The 23,942-nt window shown below is 43.0% G+C and overlaps 2 protein-coding genes across 2 annotated transcripts; one reads left to right on the forward strand and one right to left on the reverse strand.

Moving 5' to 3' along the window:
* Positions 1–201: 201 nt before the first annotated feature.
* Positions 202–23,515, reverse strand: ift140 (intraflagellar transport 140 homolog (Chlamydomonas)). Its single transcript, XM_080479113.1, has 31 exons — positions 23,404–23,515; positions 22,835–22,993; positions 22,009–22,230; positions 21,728–21,849; positions 21,407–21,537; positions 21,019–21,194; positions 20,782–20,873; positions 20,588–20,694; positions 20,301–20,443; positions 20,013–20,216; positions 19,850–19,922; positions 19,634–19,725; positions 19,408–19,535; positions 19,213–19,330; positions 18,962–19,083; positions 18,738–18,873; positions 18,459–18,590; positions 18,299–18,334; positions 17,712–17,944; positions 5,311–5,488; positions 4,901–5,091; positions 4,719–4,814; positions 4,501–4,633; positions 4,048–4,191; positions 3,055–3,183; positions 2,728–2,910; positions 2,454–2,657; positions 2,157–2,369; positions 1,715–1,881; positions 1,466–1,607; positions 202–1,344 (listed from the first exon to the last, which is right to left on the reverse strand). Exons 2-31 carry the CDS (start codon positions 22,979–22,981, stop codon positions 1,168–1,170), a joined length of 4,371 nt encoding a protein of 1,456 aa, XP_080335239.1. The 5' UTR covers positions 22,982–22,993; positions 23,404–23,515; the 3' UTR covers positions 202–1,167.
* Positions 6,460–15,698, forward strand: tmem204 (transmembrane protein 204). Its single transcript, XM_080479124.1, has 3 exons — positions 6,460–7,590; positions 8,176–8,331; positions 12,985–15,698. Exons 1-3 carry the CDS (start codon positions 7,311–7,313, stop codon positions 13,227–13,229), a joined length of 681 nt encoding a protein of 226 aa, XP_080335250.1. The 5' UTR covers positions 6,460–7,310; the 3' UTR covers positions 13,230–15,698.
* Positions 23,516–23,942: the final 427 nt, after the last annotated feature.

Consider the following 23,942-nt stretch of genomic DNA (forward strand, 5'->3'; position numbering starts at 1 on the left):
GGATTTGACTAAAGCGGAGTAAAAGTTGGTAAAACTCATGATCAGCAGTGCCCTCTGGTGGCTACTTGTGGGATCACAGTTAACTTTCATTGAACAGAATCGATTAGAGAAACTTAATACCACAACCACCTCCACTAAAGCTACAGTTTATCCGCAGGTCAGTTCATACAAAGGCTTCAAAAGAAGACCTTTCAAACCAGTCAAATTTCAAAATATGTTTTATTATAACTTTACAGTGATTAGGAAAAAAAACGCAAGTGGATCACAATCTAAGACACTTTTTAAGGGGCCTCACCTGTTATCAAAAATAGCTGCAAAAACCCTCCGACGGCCAAAGGATATTTACATTTAATACACACAGTTGAGTGAAAAATACATAGTACCAAAAGCGTGTAAACAGATGTGAGGAGATATCTGGAACAGTGTTCAGAGCCTGATGCAGCTCAAAGGCAACCTGTGTTCATCAGTCCTGAACAGAACATCAGAAGATCAAAATTTACCATAAAACAGAAGTGACACATTCTGTAACTACAATGTCGATTCACATTTAATGATGCAAAGAGATTCTACTGGCCAGCAGCTTGTGTTTTCTGATTGCAGTGTGCAGTATGGATTTCTTTCCTCACAGGTTCAGGTAGTATGTTTTGAAGGTGAAATGTGAAATACTCACAATGTCTTTATCCTGTGTCTCTGCTTCACAGGCGCCATTACCTTCACCAACAATTGTTAGGGCAAAGGTTATGTTTTTGTCCACGTGTATTTATTTATTTATTTGTATGTATGTACGTATTTTACCCACTTTTCACAAAATTGCATGAAATCAAGGATCAATTCATTAGATTTTGGATTTTAGATTAACCAGCTGCGAGAGAGGTAAGATATTTACTCCGTTTTGGACGGTGTAGCTCGATGCTAACTCTGTTAGCTCACATCGATGACAGGCATGAGCTCGACCGAGTGACGTTCTAGTTCTCTCTCTGTGACGTTCGAGTTCTCTCTCTGTGACAGTCAGGCGCCTGTTATTGCAACCAGCAGCTGTGCTTCCTGTGTGGCTTTGGCAGCTCTGACACGATCACGTTGATGCGGTTCTCTATAGAACCAGCTCAACAGTTGTGTCCGGTCTAGAAAAGTGCAAACTATGAAACACAGTTAGAAGAGACACAGTCGTTATACATTTAAGTCCTCCTCCACCTCATCCTCCTCCTTTAGACTTTGCTTGCGGTCTGCGCGGTCAAAAGGCAAACCGATGGCCTTGTGCAGAGCCTGCAGGCTCTCCTGGCTGATGTAGTACCGGACGTTCTGCGAGGGCAGCAGCTTCTGGAGCTCCTCCAACTTATGGTAGGCCTGAAGAACAATTATAAAACACACAGAGCAGAATGTTTACGCTCATGATGATTCAAGACACAACTACCTGTTTGTAACTGATTCAATAGTGCAAAACGCTCAAAGCGAAGATGGCAGTCACCACTTGGAAGTTGCCCTGCTGACAGTGATGCTCGATCAGGAAGCTAAAAACATCCCCAACCCGAACAGCAGGGTTCAACTCTGGCTCCTCCAGCAGAGACTCGCATAACCGCACCGCGTCACCGGCGTCCTCTGGATACAACCTGCAGACAAACGACGACTCAGAGTCTTAAATGTGGATAAAGGCTGAACAGCAGCAGTTGAACCTGCTGAACTTATTCAGAAAGTCCAAGCTGAGGGCTCTATTTACCTGCGGATGTGGACAAACTTCTTGATTAGAGTGATCTTATGGTGCAGGTCGGCCAGCCGGACGTCCTGCTGCCCGGATGAAGCATCTTTTGCTTTGGAGAGACACTTGGCAGCTTCAGTCAAAGCGTCCAGAGCTTTTTCATAGTTCTGGTAATCATCAATCTCCACCTTTAAACCAAAGGGATGAAAAGAATAGATTCAGGATTTTGAAATAATGTTTTCTCGAATCATTCTAATTGTACTTCAACTTTTTAGGAAATTTGGTTTCTCCAGGTACTCTGCTTCCATCATGTTTATTCCTCGTGTGCATTTTTTTTTATTTGTTCATGTTTGTATTCTAATCAAATTTTGTAATCAACTAAAATACATATATAGAAATTTTTTTTACATGCAGAGGGATGCTGATGAAATCAGTTGATATGTCGTTGGGCGTGCCGCCTCACCTGAGCGCAGGCTTCGTAAAAGCCAGCCAGCAGATCTGGTGCTCTGCCTTTAGTATAGAAACTAATGATTGTCTTCAAGATATCCGGATCTTTACGCCAGTCCAGAGACTGGAGGTAGTTGGCAGCCATGATGAAAAGCTCCTTCTGACGACAGACGTTGGCAAACAAAATGATTTTCTCTGTATGTCCTGACTTGAGCAGTGCCCTCATTGCCTGTTGAAAAGAAGCACAATGAGATGAGGCTTTGTTTTGAAATCTAAACACCAGCTAAATGTTACTGCACACCATCATGATTACCTTGAGTTTGTTGCCTGCTTGTGTGTATTTCTTGGTGGCCAGGTGATAATTTCCCTGGCGCATGCAGCAGTCAGCGATCTTCTCCATCAGCTCCTTCCGGGCTGCTTCAGACAAGTCGTTTGAATCCGTTACAGTCATTCTCTTGGCCAGATCCTCAGTGATGGTCAGGTTCTGGCTCACACACAGCTCCAGGGCTTCGTTGTACTGTTACAAACACAAATGTCACGTACAATGCCCATCAGAGCATCCACGAGAGTGTGATTGATAAAAGTACCTTCTTGGCTGCTACCAGGAGCTCCACAGACTTCTCGTACTGCGAGTGAGTGATGAAGAAGTCTGAGCAGCGAGCGAGGAGCGCTGGGTCAGAGTTTTCATTCAGGTCCTCTGCAATCAGCTGAAGAGCGGAGAACTGCTGCGTAGCGAAGGCCAACTCCAGAGCTTTTGACACATAACCAGCCTGCCAGAGAGAAGATGAATATATGTGGTTCAAGACATTAACCCGCCTGGCCCAGTGTGAACGTGTGATGTTGCACTGACCCCTTGTGGAGTGAAGCAGAAGGCACCAAAAGACACGCTCATCTAAAAACAACCTGCGACTGACCTTGTGGTACAAAGCAACAGCTCGGTCCATGTGGGTGGCTTTCTCCTCGTAGTAACAGGCGGCCTCCATCATGTCCTCGGGGTTACTGAGCAGAGCCAAGTTCATCAGCTGGTCGTCCAGACTGTTCTCCTGCTCAAACGCATTTCAATCAGTAAACCATGTGGAAAAGACCTGAGCTGTGACACTAACAGAAAAGTACTCGGCAACAGTTTTAGTTACTTGTTCTCAGGAATATTCTTTATATGCATTTCAATCCCCAAAAAAGAAGGATTGCGTCAGTACAGTTTTGTCATTTGGCTGATCTCTGGCCTTTTGAATCCCCACAAAAATCTCTAACTCAAATCGTTGCCGTTTGTTCATAAAAGAAAAAGCTGAGTGTCACTGTGATGCAGTTATATGGCAAGAACCATGTGAATCTTTCACTGTGCTCTTTAATTTGTCACTCATTTTAAACATGATGTCCACTCCTGCTAGGGGTGCAACTGACCACCAACCAAGATTATACTGCCACCTAGTGCTCAAGTTAACTATTTTAATTACAAATGTAAAGATGACCTCTGTGGCTCCAAAACTGACCACTACTACTACTACTACTACTACTACTACTACTACTACTAATAATAATAATAATAATAATAATAATAATAATAATAATAACAACAACCATTTTTGTGAGAACAGATATTCTGTGTCAAACTCTTCAGTCTCTTCATAAATGCAGGCATCAGGACTAAGTGGGGGCCATGCCATCGCTTCACATATTTGTCTCTGTACCTTAAGATAGTACTCAATTATGTTGGAATATTGTACTTTGCCGCAGAACAAATACATCAGAAGTTGTTTTTGTTTTGTATTGAATGATGGAAAAGTAAAATGTTGGCCATTCATGCTTCAAACCATTGCTTGGTATTGTGTAAAGACACACTTGGTTCTGAACAAACCTATAATTAAGCCTCTTAATGAGACAGAAGGACACATGGTGAACTACTTTACCTTACAAAGTCTGATAGCGTTGTTATAAGCCTGGGCTCGTGTGTAGAAATGGACAGCTTGTTTGATATCGTCATGGCCCTCGTAATGTCTGGCCAGGTGGTATGAAGCTGCTCTGTCGCCGGTGTTATTGGCTATCTCAGACGCCTGAAGAAGGAATGAAAACTAGATCACACGTATGAACGGTGAAAGGTATCCATGGTGACAGAATCAGGACAATTTGATTGTCCTCACCCAACTACAACAAAAAGAAATCAGAGAGCGTTACATCACTAAACGAGTCGGAGTGACTCTTACAAATTAGATTCCAATCGCTAAATGAATACTGTACATCTATTTCCAATATAAATTAATGAAAGACACTTTCTCAAAAATGTATATATACCATTAAAATGACTAATACTGTACCCTGAAAAAGAAATGACCTTATTGAAAGACTACAAACGACAGATTCACCTTCTGAATGTTTCCCATGTAACAGTGGACTCGGACAAGAGAGAGGTAATCCTGCGCAGACTCGTAGAAATGCAGCGCTGAATCCATGTCTGACTGGCTCTCCAGGTACTGGGCCCACCACTTATAGATATTCCTAAGATCACAGTACTTGTGTTTAACAGTCATGTGGCATCATCTGCACAGGACAAGGTTTTTACACGAGACCAAAGTGGACGTACTTGTCCTTCATTTTGTTGACATAAATCTCCAGAGATGGCGTGTCATCCTGAAGCATTCTGGGAACTTCAACTCTGTGTGTGTCTGACTTCTCAAAGCTAAAAAAACAAAAACAACAAATGATTCTACTTTGTTAACTTTGAACCACTGTGTCACAAACCCAAAATCGCAGCTTTTCTCTTACTAAGCGACTGCCAGTGACTTGTCGCCCATGGACTCCAGATACTTGGCGTAGTTGTAGTAGGTGGTGCGCAGGTGGGTGCGATCATGGATTTCAGCTATCTCCAACGCTTCCTGCCATCGACCGTGAGCCTGGTAGAAGATGTTGAGGAGGTCGTAGCGTTTACAGCTCTTGTACAACTTTTCTGCATCTTCCTGTTGGAGGACAAGAAGAGATGATAGAAAGATAAACGCCGTTTTCTCCGGGAAAGTCCCTGGTGTGGTGCAGAGCTTGAAGGGAGGACGTGGTAATTGTAGTGCGAAGATGTAACAATACTGCAAGCTGAACAATGAGGTTAAAATTAAAAAAAATTATCCAATAATAGTTCTGGATGAAGTTTATAAACTTAAGTGGGGGGATGGTAGAGGTCTCACCAACATGCCGAGCTGAATGGCCAACATGGCCACTCTGGCTTCGGGCTCAGGCTCGGCCTCCGCCTCCTTCAGAGCCTTCGCCGCTCTGGCGTTTCCCATATTCCCGAGACACACACGTGCCACATCCAGCCGTCGTGTTTTCACACACATCCGTGCCATGTTTTCCCAGACCACTTTGCTATGGAGAGAAAGAGAATTTACTTGTTTGCATTGGGGGGGGGGTATTTTACTATTCAAGAGCAAAAGCAGTTGAACACATGTATGCACATCCAACAACACATTCCTGTTTGGGAAATATACAATGTGTGTAAATGGTGGGATCGTTTTGCAGTTTAAATTTTAAAATCCAGAGGAGACTGTACAATTGTGAAAGTTTTGAACAACATGCTGACATCCATGTGTCTGACCTCCAGTATCTTTTATTATTCTAAGACGCAGAAACAAGCTTTCTTGCATATTGAACAAAAGTAACCTCCAAGTAAAGTTTTAAAACTGAAGCCAAGAGTCATGCTTCTCATTCCTTTTCTTTTTTTTTCTTTTGACCTGCTGACGTAAATCCACCCGACACCCCCTTTACTTCAGCTTCAATTCCAAATTTAAGATTCCACAGCCATCTGGTCTCTATTTGTATCCCGTCCCACCTCCTCGCTTTAGCTCATACAGATGTGGGCTGATTATTAAAGTCTGGCAACAGGAAATACCCCAAATCTTTGGGGGCCCTGCTGTAAGAGGGAGGCCAAGTGAAGTAAAACGAAGCATGAGTAGTAGTTGCTTGACATGGTCAAAGAACCCAAAACCAAGAACAACATAGTGACGCATTTAAAAATGAATGCAGAAAAAAAAGTACATTTCGTTGCCTACAGAGCGGCGAGATCTAGAGAGCCAGAAAAGGAAAGACGAGAGAAGAAACGGGTCTACATTTGGCCCCTCTTCCCATCCTCTTTTCCTCTCAGGAAACACATCCTGTCGCTGGCTGGCTGCGGCGGACAAAATGTTTGTTGCACACTAGAGAGAGGACCTCGGCAAACGCCCCCTGGTCTCCAGACAAAAGAATACACCACACAGTGACGTCTGGGGGGGGGGGGGGGGGGGGGGGGGGGGGGGTAGACATTCTCTCTCTCTCTCTCTCTCTCTCACACACACACACACACACACTGGAAGTAAGCATGAAGGAGGGGGCTGTCCTTTTAAAGCTTGCCACAGTTGCACACTGATGTCTTGGACTGCGGTGAACAGCAACTCCCCCACATCTCAACTTTGACCTGAAGGATTTGCAGAGAAGCTGAGTCGGTGAGCAAGACCAAAAGAAGTAGAGAGGAGGTGGGCTAAGAGGACGACTTGTTCCAGCTGCAGGGGCTCTTCAAGACGAGGGAAAGTCAAAGCCACCGGCCCGCCTGCTCCGAGCAATGCTGTTCAAGGAATTGGTGCATTTTCCTCCAGTTCTTCTCTGAAACCAAAATAGAAAAAAAAAAAAAAAAAACAATCCACAGGCAAACCAGCTGCACTCATTCAAGTCATACCGGGGCAGTAAGCAGAGCACTGAGGGACGGAAAAGGATAAAAGATAAAATACACCAGTTAATATACGGACAAAAACAACCAAGGACTGAGATCTCAGAGTCAAGCTGCAGCCAGCCGGAGCTACTGGAATGGACCTCGCTGTCAACTGGATTCGTCCCCATGTGCTCACTGTGCTGTCTGAGGAGGAGGGCTGAGGGTCTCCTAGGACGACAACCAACTCCTGAATGAGGATGAATGGAGATGTTCTTTAGCTAAGCTTTAAAACAACACTCTAACCAGGTCCATCTCTACGTGAGCTGGAACAGTCGTAGCCCTCAGCTGGAAGACGTGGAGGAGGTGGAGAGGAGTCCGGGGCCCCTGAGCACTGCCGGTGCTGCTGGCCCAGAGGAGAGGCCGGGCGGCGGGCAGCACACCGCGGAGGACCAGCAGCCGGAGGAGGGACACCACGGAGGGGAAGAGGTGGCGGGGGCCGGGCGTCACATGGCCGTTCAGAGGCTGGTGGCAGCGGCGGTGGCTGTAGCCCTGCTTTCTCTGGTCCTAAACAATGTTGCAGCGTTCACACCCAGCTGGGTCCTGCAGGCTCTGGAGGACGGACGTAAGCGGAGTGTGGGATTGTGGAAAATGTGCCCCTCTGGAGGGGAAAAGGGCCGCGATGACCTTCAGGCAGCGAGGAGGGTCCAAGGCACGCAGAAGCAATGTGAAGGCCTTGGATGGGGCTCTGAATATGCAGGATATCAAGAGTCCCGCAGCACCGTCAAATGTAAGTTTTTACTTCACTTACAATCATTTGCATCTACATTAAAAAAATGTTAACAGGTGAGAAAGCATCTGCGTTAATAATCCTGATGACTGAGGGCCATGTCATAAATGATGTACTTATGAGAAAAGACTAGTATTGTTCCTGACGTCACATGATGATCACTTCTATTCTACATAACGAGAATTGCACTGCCTGGGTCAGAATATATCTCAGCTTCTTAACATCTGGTTTACATACACTATGTATTCACGTAAACATTAGCTGTTGCCATGTAGCCAAGAATTCACAGCATGTTGTGTACATTACAAGTCCAAGTCTTTTTGTATGGCAAGCATGCTGCACTTGTGCTCTTTGAGAATCTGCACACACTTTAGAAGTCACTGCAGTGATGAATCTGTGAGTTTACTATACAAGGCTTCATTGAGAAGCTGCCATTCAACAAACAGTCTGGGAAACACTGATTTCAATTGGCAGCCCTACACAAAGGAGTGCCTCGCAATTCACGAAAGAACACTGTATTTGTGTCCACACCACAGTGCTACAAACGATCACAATATGACACCGTTTTTCTTCTGATCCCTCAAGTGCAGTTTAACATGATGCGAGCGTGTAACCTGATGGCGACAGTGGCCCTGACTGCTGGTCAGCTGATCTTCCTGCTCGGCCTGATGGAGCTGCCTTTCATCACGCAGGAATCTCAGTGGTGGGAGGAGGCCATCGCTGCTCTCTTCCAGCTTGCCAGTAAGTGTCGACATTCCTACACCTTATGTGTTTGATTGGATTCAAGCACACATTGCACCAAATGTTCAAACACGGAGTGACTGAAGTCTAAATGAAGCCGAGAGAGGTTCAAATGAAATCACAATGGAGCGAGACGGTTTGACTTACAAACAATAAATGTCGGTCTGAAATACTGCTGGGATTACTAGTGAGAAGGTTTGGCCACAGGTCGGGACATATTGTAGAAAAATGAGTGGAAATGGCATCACTACACAGTAGTGGCAGGAACAACCCATCATGTCTGACATTCTTATACAAGGTTTAGAGAAACACCCGCATCCAAACTGACAACCCAAATTACAGATTGTTTGTGACTGTGATCAAAAACAAAGCCTCTCTTCAAAAGCTAGCATCCATCCATCCGTCCATCCCTCCAGCCTGTCCCAGTGTCCCTGCTGAGGAAGTGTGCTGTGCAGTGGATGCTCAGCTGCTTGGGATCAGAGTGGCGATGAAGGGGGTCTGCTTTGGGTCTAAATTTAGTCAGAGTCCAACAAGCATGGGCCAGAGCTGCAGTGAGCCAGGGAGCGACTGCCGGGCGCCAGGATATCCCTGCTCAGGACGAGGAAATGTCTGTGACTACCTGTTATGCAAACCCCTGAGCTGAAGAAGGAAAAAGAGGGGAGGGGAGGGGGGAGAACGGGAAAGACAGTTTTCGACAGGGACTATGTGTTTGTGTGTGCGCTGGCAGGAGCGGGCTATGTGCATGCCTGTTTGTGTACGCTAGATTGTGTGTTGCGATTGTGCAGTTTGGTGGAGAATTGTCTGGTGGCCCACATGTGGCAGCAGGGTGGGACTTGCCTCCATCTAGATAAGCTGTAAGAGCTTTTATGTCTGTGTTTACAAAATGTCCAAGAGCAGCAGCAAATGAAGACTCCTCTCTTTATCCCTCTGCCGCGGGGATGACGCCTTTTCTCCACAAACCTCGATGAAAGGATTGTTACCCACCCAGTTGTACTGTGTCCCAATATTCAACAGCATGATCAGCCGCATCTGAGTGACCAATAACCAAGCGAAGTGGAATCAAGAAATACAGCAACCAAACAGATTCCCTGGTCTACATTGCAGTGGAGCCCACACGCCTACTTCCTTGACATCTAAAAATAATGAATCTCAATGGAAGAATGGCATCTTACCATATATGGTCAACAAACTTAAATATTTAAGATTTACATTTTATATGATGTAAATCAGACAAACAATCTGAAACACACAGTAAAACTCAGTTTCAAATTCTTACTTAATATCAAGATGTTTTCATCCTCAAACCTGTGAATACAGTATAATGCACTATAATGGGACATGCCCAGAGTTAATTAATTAAAAGGTTATTCTTCGGGTGGTGTTGAACTACTCATCCATCCCACCATCCAGCGTTCAGGGTCATGGGTCATTGAAGCCAATCTGCAGCGCCCTGTGACCCTGAACAGGATGCTGGAGTCAATCTCAGCTGACGATGTGTGAAGGCATGGTACACCCCTTACAGGTCACAATCCATCACCGGACAAACAGAGGCAGTCAAACACACTGGCCTTCACACCAATACAGAACAGAGTATCTCCAATTAACACAAGATACTTTATAAAACATTAATATTGAAAGATAACTTTCAATACATTTGTTCTTCTTTCGTCAAAGTCCACCAAGCTTTCAGGATGTTCTGTTTTTAACATTGTGTTTGCTCCATTTTTGAGATTAGAATAGAAATTGCAGCTCAGAATGATCAAATAATAGAATGCTTTTTTTTTTAGGGTTCCTCTCTGGATAAGTAGAAACTTTGGTCTACTGGTATCACAGGAATTCAAATTTCAGTAGACTGCATAATCTGGATTACGAACCAACGTGTATCAATCCATTGAATTGTTGAGATATTTCAGTCTGAGCCAAAATAGAGGTCTGATGTCATCAATGCCAACACAATAGAGCCTCAACACGAGACAGGCAGAAATGAAAGTGTTCATGCGCCTCATGCATTTCTTTGTGTGATATTGATTCTTTATCAGACAGTAAAAAAATACCAAATAATATTCAGAGGTTTTGGCTAAAAACTGATAAAAGAAAAAAAAAAAAAGCTTTCCTACAAAATTCAATGTGAATAATCTACAATTCATCCAACCAATACATCAGTAGGCTTTCTTACGCCATAGCGAGAAGACCTCTTATTCAAGTCTGGATTCATCCAGGAGGTTTTACTGTGCAGAGTTGGCGTGCATGGGTTTTATACGTGTACTTGAGTCTGAGATTGTCTGTCCTGTTCTGCTGAATATACCTGGATGGATGGCTGAATGGGCAAAATAAATCATCTATGATTACATAATTGTTATAGCGGCAGCCCTGTTTATATATGAATTACATGATTGTGGCTTTTCAACGAAATATAAGCCAGAGGTGCTAATCTTCTGAGAACAAATAGCTGCATCCTTCATCAGTCCATTGTTAATTTCTTCTTAAGCCCTTACCCACTGAGTCAATGAATGGGCTTCGGTTTTGAATGAATGGAAATTATTTCATCAATCGCTCCCTTTCTCTGGAATGTTTTCATTTTCCTACGTGCCAAAACTGCCGTGTGAGAGTGTAATAACAATATTAAGCTCGACTGAGTGGTTTTTCAGCAACATAGTAGAAACAATGTTGGGAAGTTTTGTGAATGGAACAACACTAGCTCAAAAGACGATGAGGTTTATATTTCTTTCAATCAGGAGAAACTGGAGGATTCGATTACCATAACTTAACCCTGACTTGAAAGGAGTCCTAAACTTCTCCAGAAATCCCTGGATGAAGAGATTTCTGGTGATCTGGAAGTGACCAAGTTCTGCGCAACGCAGTCAGAAGGCTCGTAATGTTAGTGAATATTATAAACTATCATGTGGAAGGAAAGGAGAGGAGCTCAATACCTTTCCAAGATTTATTTAGATTTGTTCTATGACAGATTGTCAAATTTCCAGCAAATATATCAACCCCGAAGCTCCGGGTGTGGCAACAAGGAAAGGAAGGAAGGATGGAAAGAGGAAGAGGGGGAAGGAAGTTTGAGAGATAAGTGTGTGCCAAAAAAGAAGGTTCACACAGCCCACCCTGGCTACAGGCTGGACAGGAGATTATTCATTTTCTTGTATAAGGAGCCAGACAGGTTAAACATGAAGAGATCGAGCAAACAGTTGCATTCTTAGGCGTACACACAGCGGTTGACACGCAATGATACACAGACACGATTATCCACATCCTCACATGAAACAATGACTGAAATCTTAGCTCAGAGGTAGAGCGAGAAATACAAATGAGCTCCCCCTCATCTGTACCGCTGACGGCTTCAGGAAACTCACTGATTCATATCCTAAAGCACTAACATCCCTATTTCCAGTGATTATTTTAGGTCGCTGTATTTATACTGCTGTGGGATGACTGAGTGTTCTGTTCACTGGAACTTGCATGTAGTAATAATTGCAAATCCCGAGAGAAACACAAATGACAGTGCTTTCGTAATGATCCCTAACGGTAAAGAACAAGGAAAGGTGCGAGCACTGAACCATATCCAAACAACGTTAAGATCAGAGGAACAGCATGGGACTGACGGCTGTTCGCATGCAAACAGGAGTTCCTCACTGCGGTGAATCAAAGAAGTCAGGAGATAAAACATGTCAAAGGCTTTACCGAGCGTATAGTCATGCTCTGATATTTTTACACTATTGAAAACTTTAATCTGCAGATCTGAGAAGCCTTTCCTCAGAGGAAACAGATTTCCACATTCAAAGGGCCCCATGCAGAGCTCCGGCTGAGGCGTAAGATACACGGCGGCAGGGATGCACGGCTAATTTTAAGCATGTGGGATTCAAGTTTTCCAGCTAACAAGGGTCTTGGGAATGTCTAAAAGTAGAGAAATACAGACATGCAGAAATAAAGAGGGGGGAACCCAAAAAGCTTTTCTTTTTGTGGCCAGTTTTGGGCCAAGAGAGTGACTCCCATATATGGTAATGCAGGTCTGTCGGTGTCATGGGTGGTCCAGATGCCTGAGGCTCTATCACCATGAGATGTGTTTCTGAAGAGAATGGGTTTAAAACAGATTTTACATCGAGCTCTGTAAGGACACAATTCTAACTTTTGAAAGCCGTTAAAAAAATTGTCATGAAATGGGACATTTGAAGCTTTAAATCTGATTTATTTTTACCCTCAGAACAATTTGAAAAGACTGGATCTTTTTTCTAAGGTCAAACTAGCCATTATTAGTGTCCGACACAGAGCCAAACAGAGGCTGGAAGCTAAAGGAAATTATGAGGCTGTGGATTCAAACTCTTTTTTGTTACCGTCTCGTCACCTGCCCGAGGATTTGTTATGAATGCGAGAAGTAAGATGAGGAAACAACAGTTTAAAGTGTATTTTTTGCTAAATATGACTCCCATCCTAGCACGGGCTGCACACAACACATGGTCTGCATATAAGGAGGCTTTAATTGTAGATTAATGTCCAAGAGACCTGAACAATTAATTTCAAACGAGCCCTAAAATAAAACATTGTCGTTGTGTCTAAAGTCAAATATGAACTTGAAGAGCAAGCCACTCATAAACATGGTTTTGTGGAGCGATATGCTGGATCCTCACTTCAGTCCTTCTTTCTTCCATGCAGGTTTCGTGCTGGTGATTGGACTAGTGACGTTCTACAGGATCGGACCCTACACACACCTGTCCTACTCCTGCTACTTGGACATAGTCGCTTGCCTGCTCGCCACGCTGGCTGCAGCCATGCTCATCTGGAACATTTTGCACCGCCGCGACGACTGCCTTCCACCTCGTGTTATAATCATCAGTCGTTCGCTCGCGTCCCCTTTTCACCCGCGGCTGGACAACGACTACGTGGAATCCCCTTGTTGAGCGGCGAGGCCTCACGAGCCAAGCCGAAAAGAAATAAAGACTACAGTGACAAGACTCTGCAAGTTATAATCCAGCTAGATGCCACCAATATGATTCTCAGGAGAAGAACACATTCCTGTGGACAAGCACCTGCAAACGTAATCAATCACTCCCACCGGTCGCTCAGTCAGTCAAGACGAAGACATAGTTTGCTACTTAATGCACGTTACACATATTTTGCAAAAAAAAAAAAGAAAGAAGAAATAGATCAGTCTCAAAGTTCCAGGAACATTCAATGACTGATTTTTCATGTATTCATGCTTGGTGAGCTGGAATGGGAGTCGGACTAATGAAAAGATCAAGCTGGAACTTGACTTCGTTTTCTTAAATGCGCACTTATTAAATGCTCACCTGCGTAATTATAAATTGGAAATTATAAATGATGTTGAAACACCAGAATACCTCATATATGTCTACATCTTTTTGAAGCTTATTACATTTTGTATAACATATTAACAGTACTGACATATGTGGCAAGTAAGTAGGTAAACTAACAAGGTGAGAGCAGAAGATTCTGTCACCTTTAGCAGTAATTTCTACTTCAAAACTGTTGAATTTTGTTATCAATCAAAAAAACATTAGGGCATTTTAATTAGTGATTGGAACTTATGAAAATTTAAAGAAAACCTGCTAATTATTGCACATGAACTTCAATAAATTGATGATAGCAAGTATTTTGCCAATATACTGCAACTTGAAATGGCACATTTCATTGTTCGATGGTTTTATTTTTTTTTCCTGATGCTTTCCCTATGAAACTCTGCTCGCTTGTGGTACATACAGTATAAGTAAATTAATATAATATATAGAATAGGGTAGTGCTATTTTTAGTAGTAGTATTATTGTGACCATATCAGACTTCTGCCAAGAATTCCAGGCTGTGTGTGAAACTTCCACGTTGCCAATGGGAACAATCAAATAATAATATATCATGTAAGTTCAATAAATCTATTGGTAAATATTGAAGCACACTAGTTGTTGTGGTTACTGTTTTTATTTTATTTTAATCCACCATAAATATACTAAATCTAAATTCAGTCATCATGACCTCACCTGAAACCAAGACAGTCTTACACTCAATACGATAATTTATTCATAAGATGTGTTCCCAAGGACAAAAATGGAATTTCAAGTGTTAACTTTCTGATTTTTTTTCTTTCAAGGATGAAAATCATTTAGATATTTTATTTTGCAAGTGCTTGTGAACCCATTGTTGTCAAACACACAGCAGGGGGTTAAAATCGACTGGCAAGAGGATAAATTCACCTTACAAAGTGTAAAAATGATAAAAGAAAAATGTTGACCTCAATATTTAATAGTAGTCGATCCTGATTGTGGGTTATTTACTGTTGGCTGCACTGTTTTACTGACATCAGCAGACATAAGAGCTCTGCGGGAGCTACAGACATCATGCAACAGAAATTAGTCTGAACAGAAACTGTTCAAAGACAATTTGGGATTTTTCTGTTTTGGACAGAAGATTTAATAGAAATGGGGCCATTTGTTACATTTCTAGTAGTGAAGACTTTAAAAAAAAAATAGCACACAAACCACAAATAAAGGAAATGTTATTTCAACATAATGTTTATATTGTACTTATTCAACTTAACAAATGTTTTATGTTTTGTAAAGAGATACTGAATGTAATATTCAGAATGTACTCATACAAAAGGGGAGAACATTTGGAGCTGTTGTTATTTACGCTACTGTGCCATCATTTTACTGTTTTAGTCAAGTTAAGAGGAAATGTCGCTCCAAAAGAAAGAGCGTTTTTCATCACTCTGATCCCAGGGATTGCTAACTTGACAACCAAAGTTGAGGGTTGTTTGTTTATCCACAAGGTTACTAGAGCTTTATCAGATAAGCAGATCATGAACGATCAAACAGCTATGTAGCTAAAAGCAGAGGCACGCCATTACTGTCCATATATTCATACGATTACCCAACTGCAACGTTTAATTGAAGTGGAGAGGACGGTGGAGTTTGCCTCCTGACCGGTGAAACTTTAGGATGTTGGTGAAGCATCACATGCTCACGTTCCAGCACAAGCTATATTTCAACGAAACTACAACGACTAAACCTACGTCACGACACTTAACGAGCCAAAGGCAGCCATCTGGAATAAAAACCACATAAAGACATTCATATTGCTCAAATCCCTCAAAGTAATCCAGGGACACACGAGCACTGGTGCAACCAGGCGTCTGTCGTAGCTCAAATGAGTTTGTTACAATTGGGTGAAGACTGTAGAATTGTATTCAAAATATCTTTATTTAGCTTTATAACAAGTGATATGTTCAAGGAAGAGGACAAACTGCTTTTGGATGACGTCATCATTTGTAAATATAAATGTCGACATCTTAACAAATTCATGATGTAATGGTTGCGTCAGGGAATGATGGTCGTGTGAAAAAGAGCTATAAAAAGTTTCCTTTCAGGTTTTTCCATTCTTTCGCATCACAAAAAGCTGAGCATGAAGTTCAGTGTATCACAGCAAGTACAAGTACAACATGGAATCACTCTCAGCCTGAACATGCTGTGATGCCACGGTGGGCTTTTTACTTTTAAACACTTGTGGCAGTGGAATAGACACTAGGAGAGGACTCCCACTGATAAGAGCAGATAACCCCGCAGCGTGTCACCTGAAAGTCAGGGACAACATGAATGAGAGGAAGTCAGACAGTCTGGGCTGAAAGAGACATTCCTGTGAGTATCCGACTTTCTGTGTTGGGTGGACGGAGGAACTCTCATACTGAGAATATCTGCCCTGGATAAAGGCTGTTTTCCTTCAGACCTGTCTGTGCTTGACTCCAAATATTCAAGGACAAGGTTGAATGAAGCCTCATTCATACACAGGAACAAACCTTTAAATCCTCTCCGGAGAATGTCAAGAAGTGGATTTTATAGTGTACTGTGGAAGCAGAGCTTGACATGGTTTTGAATATGTGTAAATGATGAAAAGGGTTTGACTTGTCTTTTACAGGCCAAAGACGGACCTAAACATAAAAACCTTTGTTGATTCAAGTCCCTCAAGATACAGGTTACTGTTGCAGGAAATGCATAATCCTGTGGGTGGAGAAATGCGGGAATTAAACACAATACTCACCTCCCAAAAAGTAAACAGCAGTAAAAATAGCCATCGGTGAAGAGTTTAGTAAACCTGTCAACAGGCCTATGAAACTCTCTGAAACATCCGGTCAGTGGAATATGCAGTTTCCCTATTTGTGCAACGTTTGTATGAGTGAAAACGATAGCAGGTGACCTCAGTCAGTCAAAAACCTCAGATCACTGCTGTAATCTCATATCAACTCATCAGGTCCAAACAGCGATACACATGAGCTGCTTCAATTAATGGAAAGGAAAATTCACTTCAATTGAAGTGGCAGAGGGACTTGAGGTGGGCGTGCTTGTGATTCAGACTGTGTTTAGAAAAGTGCATTCCTTCAGAACACACCCATATTCCAACAGAAACACTCGCATATATACACACACTGAAGAGTTCCTTCCCTCAGCGTGGAGACGCAAAAAGGTTCTTCATCATGTCATGCCATGCGGAGTAAGGATCTATTTCACAATCAAATAGTTCAGCTTTGGTGGATTAAATCAAATGACAGCATTTTCATATGATACTGAAGCAAAGCACAAACTTTAATTTAAGATGCACTACTGGTGTGTTTGTCTTTACAGGATTGTCAGTGTTTGATTAAAACTGTTACCACTATTAACAGATGAATCAAAGTTTCTCGGGAGAAAATAAAGTAGACAAGGTGAAACATTCTGATGAGAAGTCGAGAAAACATATCCAAGTCATGGCTGCCAAGCTATTAGAATTGGTAGTTTGACCACGTGGTCGTTTGTTTCGTTGGGTTTTTATTTTGGGGTTTTGTTGTTGTTACCACATGTCTGAAATAAATCTTTTCAATTTAATTCAATTCGATATCACTCTGGAGGGGGGGGTGTAGAACAAGGGCCACAAACAGTCCAGTTTCACCTTGAGCGGGCCAGGCCAGCACAATAGCGCCATATTAACATTTAAAGTAGAACTTTTTCTTTGTTGTGGCAAAGAGTATATGTGATGAAAATGTCCATATTTTCACAAAACCAAACAATCATTACCAAAAATAACTACAACCTCAACATGAAGTCAATTTTTATGAAACCTTCTGGTGCAAAATACAGTCAAAATCTATGTTTTCTTTGATATTTTTACTATTTGCTTGGTGGTTTGGCCAGATTGGAGCCTCCTGCGTGTCGGTTCTGGCCCTATGTTTGAATCCCCGGTTTAACATGTGGAGTGAAATGCAACAATAACTCTCATTTTAAGCCAGTGAAAAGTGGTTTGTTATAGTTAAACATTTAAGGTTATTGGCATCAGTGTCCTCAGATATTGAACAAAAAAAACTTGTGATGATCATGGTGAATGCACTTCCATTCGCAGCCTACCTCTTGATGAGCTTGATCGACTTAAATGCTTCGTCCATGTCACCAATAGTTAGGTAGAAGCTGAAGTTCAGCATGGCGTCTCGTGTGGCCTTCTCGCAGTTCTCCAGGCCCACAAAGTCTCTGAGAGCTCGTCTGGACACCATGTGGGGGGCTTGTGCCGACGCCCCTCTGGCCGGCTGGGTCTCATGTGACGCTGATGGAGCCTCTGTTGCACCCGGGTCCCTTTCACCAGGCTGAGGAATGAAAAACCACATGATGTGATCAATAACTGTGTGATTTGGTGATGAGTTGAGCATTTAGTAAAACCAACAACTATGCTGTGAAGGGCTAATTATTGTCAAGGACATGGGAAAGGGACAGGAGGCAGATCAAACCAAACAACATAGTATCACAAAACAAACCTATTCATCAAGTGCATTATGGGGAGAAACAGGATCGTGACTTCAAGACATTTCATGAATACGTTTGTGCTGCTGCTGCTCAGTATTTTTGCTTCATGCAGCACAAGGCATACATGTTGACAGGGGGAAGTCGGGGATCAAGAACACAGAAGCTCTCAGAACAAAGTGTACATGACAGACACTTACTTCCACCAGAAAGACACCCCCCCTCCGAAATAATAGCTGGGGTGTGTCAGACCAAAGAGAGTTTCACATAAGAACAATGATGGGTATAATCAGAAACAGCAAATATCTCAAGACCTTTACCAGCCATGCAAGTACTCTCAAAAAACACCTTTATCCTCACCTTGCAGCTAAAATAATAATAGGGCACAGCGAGGGCGAGGAGGGCTTGCAGGCCCGGAGGTTTGGAGTAGCAGTCCTGCAGGAGGAGCCCGTGCTCCTGCGTACAAAACAGTGTCACCACTGACACGTCCACCTGAAGAAAGAGAAACGACTTTCACTGTAATAATGGAAATACACATGTAAATTCTGCATCAGCAGATTCTGATTCTGCATCAGCAATACAACACCTTGCCCATAGTGCCACACAGCAGTACTTCAGTATTTAGGTGTTTGTCTTTACCATATCCAAGTAACTATTGGACGAGGATTCTGAGCTGATTGGCACCGTCTCACAAACAAACAGTCGAGGATCAGACTCGTCCCAGGAGTGAGAAACAGGACACCGGCGGCTGAGCTCCGTCCCCTGAAGTTGCTGACTAGAAAACAAAACGAACATTTAACAAGTTTGAAAGTGGATGCCTGCAAAATATAGATTTCAATGGGCTAATAAACCACTTGAGTTACTTTTCACTTTCGTCTTGGTGTGAGATGCCGCTGGACGGTCTGCCGGTGAAGAAGTCAAAATGTGTCACAGTGTCCATCTCCACATCATAAAAGTACACTTTGTGGTCGGGTCGGCCATTAACCTGAAAGAAACGAGAAACGCTCAGTTAAATTAATACTCCTTATACAATTTACATTTATAGTGAAAGCCACAGATCTTATTACAATTTTGAAATGATTCAAGAAAGTGAAATTGTATGTTGTCCACTCACCTGAGAGATTAGCATGCTGACTTGACTGCCATTGCCGTTACACTTGACTGACCTCAGGGCTCCCAGATTGAGGATCTGGTCTGCCAGGTTCTTAGCACTACAGTGCGCTTTGGCATCTCTACAAAACATTGGAAAAGGTCAATTAAGTTATTGTTCTAGCCAGGGGAACTGATGAAAAGCACATGCAACGTTTACCTTCTTGAGAGGTCGAAAACTCTGACGTGTGCTGTGTCCGTTCCCACCACCAGGTAAGCCTGACACACGTGAAGCAGCACGGGGTTTCCCTCTGCTTTGGTGAAGGTTAAAAGTTGCTTCACCGTGCCCTAGAGGGACGAGACAGGAAAACCATATCACCATCGGTTAACTAAGATGTAAACATTTCAAGAACAAACAGTTATAGATATTTGCAGGCGGAGCAGACCTGTGGTGTGCGGATTTGAACCCTGTTTGGCTCCACAGTGTACAGGTTCTCGTCGTATACAGCTACCACATGGGAGTCACACAGGAATGATCCTGGGAAGTCAAAAAGAAGCAGGATACAGACAAGGGCAGTGGTGAAACTAAGAAATAAGGTTAAAGATCGGGATAACTGTTAGCTGTTTGGAGACTTCAGTGCGTTCCTGGGTGGGTGTCGTACCTGTATTTCGCAGCACTGTCCCTGAAAGCTCATACACAGTGACTTGCTTGCCGTTCCACACTGTGACGGAGTCCTGACAGTGTGACAACACAAGTCACGTTAAACACAACTTTGAATCTCAGTTCTTTCTGTGAACACAGCAAACACTCCTCTGAACACTCACCTTGGTAACACACACTCCCTTGATGTGCATGTCAGACTGGAGCGTGAGATGCAGCTCTGAACTGAACTGAGTGACGCTGAGCTGAGTCGGGGTGAGTTGCACCGCTGCCACCTGCTGGCTGAAATCTGCTGACATCACATGCTCAGACAGGATCAGCACTGTGTTGGAATTGTTGGCGGCCAGCAGATTCAGGCTCGAGCCCCACTGAAAAGAATGATTTCCTTTAACTTTTACATCGATAGAAACCCTGCAAAAGCAAATGTATTGTGTATTAATATATCGCTGTACCTGCAGCTGAGTGACATTCCCATGTATTTCAGTGGGTGTTTGTAGCTTCCACTGAGCCTTGCTCTCCCCTCTGCTGCTCCCAGGCTGCACCACCATCCTCCACATTGCTATGCGTCCATGTGACGTACCAGCTGCAAGGATTTCTAGGAAAAAAACAATGTTGTATAAACACAGTTAGGTTATTTGATTGAGAAAAACAGTGTGCTCAGGTTACTTGAAGTTAAGCTGGACGGTCTATCATAATGCACTTTAATAATTTATTTATGAAACAAACACTTGACAATTACCTTTTCCTGCACAGAAGGAAACACAGTTGATCATCTCTCCCCTTTCAAAGCCCAGAGTCTCATCGAGAGACAAAATGTAGTTGTCATCTCTCTCCAGGTCCCACAGCCTACAAACATTCACACATTGGCAGGTTATTCCTCTAGTTTCAACGTTTAAGCACAGTAGACGTTAGAAGCAGGACGTCGGTGGCAACCTGATGAACTGTTCCCCCGTCGCGGTGATGAGGAGACTGTTCTCTGTCCAGATAATGTCCACTTTCTGTCCAGACTTACTGCTCAGTTTAACCTGTCAAAAAATGCCATTATTGTTACGAAGTTATGTGGATATTAGTTCATACTTATCCTCAGCCCACTGACACCTACGGTCAAAGAATATGAATGCATTTACAGTGACATAAACATAACAACTACTATCGTCTGTATCACGATACCTTCATAAACTCCTGTGCGCCACCTGCAGGCAGCAGAGTGTATTGTGACAGCATGAGGGTCTCTGTGATCACTGCCAGGGCGTCTCTCTTGTCAAGGTACAGGAGCGTCTTGATGGAGTCCTCTACACTGAGGAGGGTGGTGGTCTTGCAGTGCTCATCCACACTATGGACTTTACCTTCAAGGAAGAGGAAACATTCAGTAGATGGAACAAAATATGCAAATGTTCTCATTTCTTTCCTCACTGGAAAAGGATTTTGGTTTAAAACCTTCTTATGTTGAAATGACAACAGTGTGAGAGTTTGACTCAAGTGCACCATGCTATAGACTTTACATACAAGACAAAATAGTATATAAAAATGGGTTCAGAACCAGAAGATTGACTCCCACCATCTGCAGTGCTGACATAGAAGGAAAGTCCCTCCTGTGGGCCCATCTTCAGAGGAGCCCCCTTCCAGCTGAACATGTCCAGAGCAGTTTCATCGCCACTCACTGACGCCCGAGCAAGCATTGCCACATCACTTTAGAATAGAGAGAGAGAGAGAGAGAGAGAGAGAGAGAGAGAGAGAGAGAGAGAGAGAGAGAGAGAGAGAGAGAGAGAGAGAGAGAGATTGCAAACGACTCTCAGAAACACAGAATTCCAAACAAAAGTACACTGGATTTTCAGTTTTTGTCATGACAAGGGTGTAAAAAGAAGAGCCGGCTCCTTACTCCCCGGGTGAGGCAGGCCTGAAGATGCAGCATGTTATCGGGTTTCCATATTCATGCTTCACTAAATGGTTTCCTTGAAGTCTCCCTCTGGCATCTACTTTCCACACTGCCAGAACTCCAGTCTGCCAATTTAAAAAAAAAACACACAGTTATGAACAACAACAAAAAGAAGAAGAAGGTACTTCCTACTAAAATTGGAATGATATATGATTTTAAACTGTTAAAGTTCGTGCTAAACATGCAATTTTGGTATTGCAGCTTGCAGAGTCAGTAACGCTCACCCGATCACCAGTTACCAGGCGGCTTCCTGAGCTACTCCACTCCAGCAGGGTGATGCAGGCTGTGTGTGTGCTGGGAAGAACTGTGTGATCTCCAGAGGGGTGTGTCAGCAGCACCACCTCTCCATTCTCCCAGCCGATCGCCAACACTGCTTTAACAGGATGCCAGCGTAGCACTGCCGGCTGGTGCGGGCGCTCTGTGTGGCAGCTCTCCATATACTCTCCCTGTTAACAGACATGAACATCTAAGAGACCATCATGCTTTTACCATTGTATAATATTCATTTACTAATAACAATATGCACTGCTGCTTTTCTAAGATTGCCTGTGTTCTTTTATTCTGGCTTGTCAAATGTGCCTTGTTAAAAAAGGTCAATTTGATGACTTGTATGTTTTTTTGCAAGATTAATTTTTTTCAAGTAATACACGCGAAGCTCAGGTGTAATTTGCTCAACACTCTATGTGTTGGTGAGGAATCATCTTACACATTTTTTACTGAGATCTGTAAACATACCGTTGTAATAATCCAACTTTCAGTAAAAATTAATGGATGAAGTTTCTCAGAATCTTATTCAGTCAGAAATCCTTTAAGTCAGATGGTAGTAAGGGCAATTTGTTGTTGTCTTGACGTGGATGTTAAATTTCAGGTCTGATCCATCATTACACCCAGATTTATGGCCTGACTTGTTGTCTTAAGTGACATGGAGTCAAGATGAGTGCTGACCTTTAACCTTTCCTCTTCGGGGCCAAAAACAATTACCTCCGTTTTTATTAGGGTTAAGCTTGTAAAAGGTTCTCTGATTGATTTCATTCATGCAGTCGATGTTACCTGCTGTAGGTAGAGGTCTACATTTCCCCCAGAAGCTGGGCTGCTTGAGGCCACAGCCAGGACAGACAGAGCTGAGTGCCAGGACAGCTGGAAGGGGACATCACTGCCTTCAGGGGCCTCGATACGGTGATCAAAATACACCGCCATGTCCCCCCTGCGCTGAACAATATGGAAAACAAACAGGTGATGGAGTTATGAGGACTCCCCTGTTTGACTTGAGCTTCTTTGTGTCACTCATGATGTGAAGGTTCGCTAATCACAGCCATTCTAGTAGCATCCATTTCATAGTGTCTTACTCTATAAATTCGCCATACATGTAGTTAAAACACCGAGGCGGGAGTCTAACAAGCAGAAACAGGCCTTTCAGACTTGACTGCAGGTCTATATTTTCTACAGTGTATATTCAATAAACATCATGTCGCACGGATGTGTAATACACTGATGTCCGTTAGCTTTAACTAGCGGCTAACTTTAGCTAGGCTATATGGGCGAGCGAAAGTTCGCTCTTGAAGCGCGCTCCTCACTAACGTAAATACAGCTGAAGACACACGGAGTTACTGCAAACTCACCAACGTGCCGCGTTCCCCAAAATAGCACCCACTGGTTCGTTAAATGTGAGAAGAGATCAATTCATCGAGCGACACTTTGTGGCTGTCGCGTCACACGAAGCGTCTCTCACTGTTGCCCCTGACAACCTGGAAGTCAGGAGGCGGGGCTACGGAAAAGAACGAACAGACCCGAGCGCTGTCGAATACTGACGCTTAATATAGTTCTGATGCCGGAGGAGCTTTCACATAATTTCAATAAAACCGATAGATAGATAGATAGATAGATAGATAGATAGATAGATAGATAGATAGATAGATAGATAGATAGATAGATAGATAGATAGATAGATAGATCGATCGATAGATAGATAGATAGATCGATAGATAGATAGATCGATAAAATGATGCAATTCAGACTATGAATCAATATCAGTATATCTGTTTTAAAAATTCATCCCAAGCAGACAAAAAAATAACAGCAAGATATTCCCGTCGTGTGCACAACATTTATGTTAAAGTGTATAAATCTTCATTGCATAGTGAATATACATCTTCAGAAA

This window comes from Lipophrys pholis (assembly GCF_963383615.2).
Source record: "Lipophrys pholis genome assembly, chromosome: 1".
Taxonomy (NCBI): Eukaryota; Metazoa; Chordata; class Actinopteri; order Blenniiformes; family Blenniidae; genus Lipophrys; species Lipophrys pholis.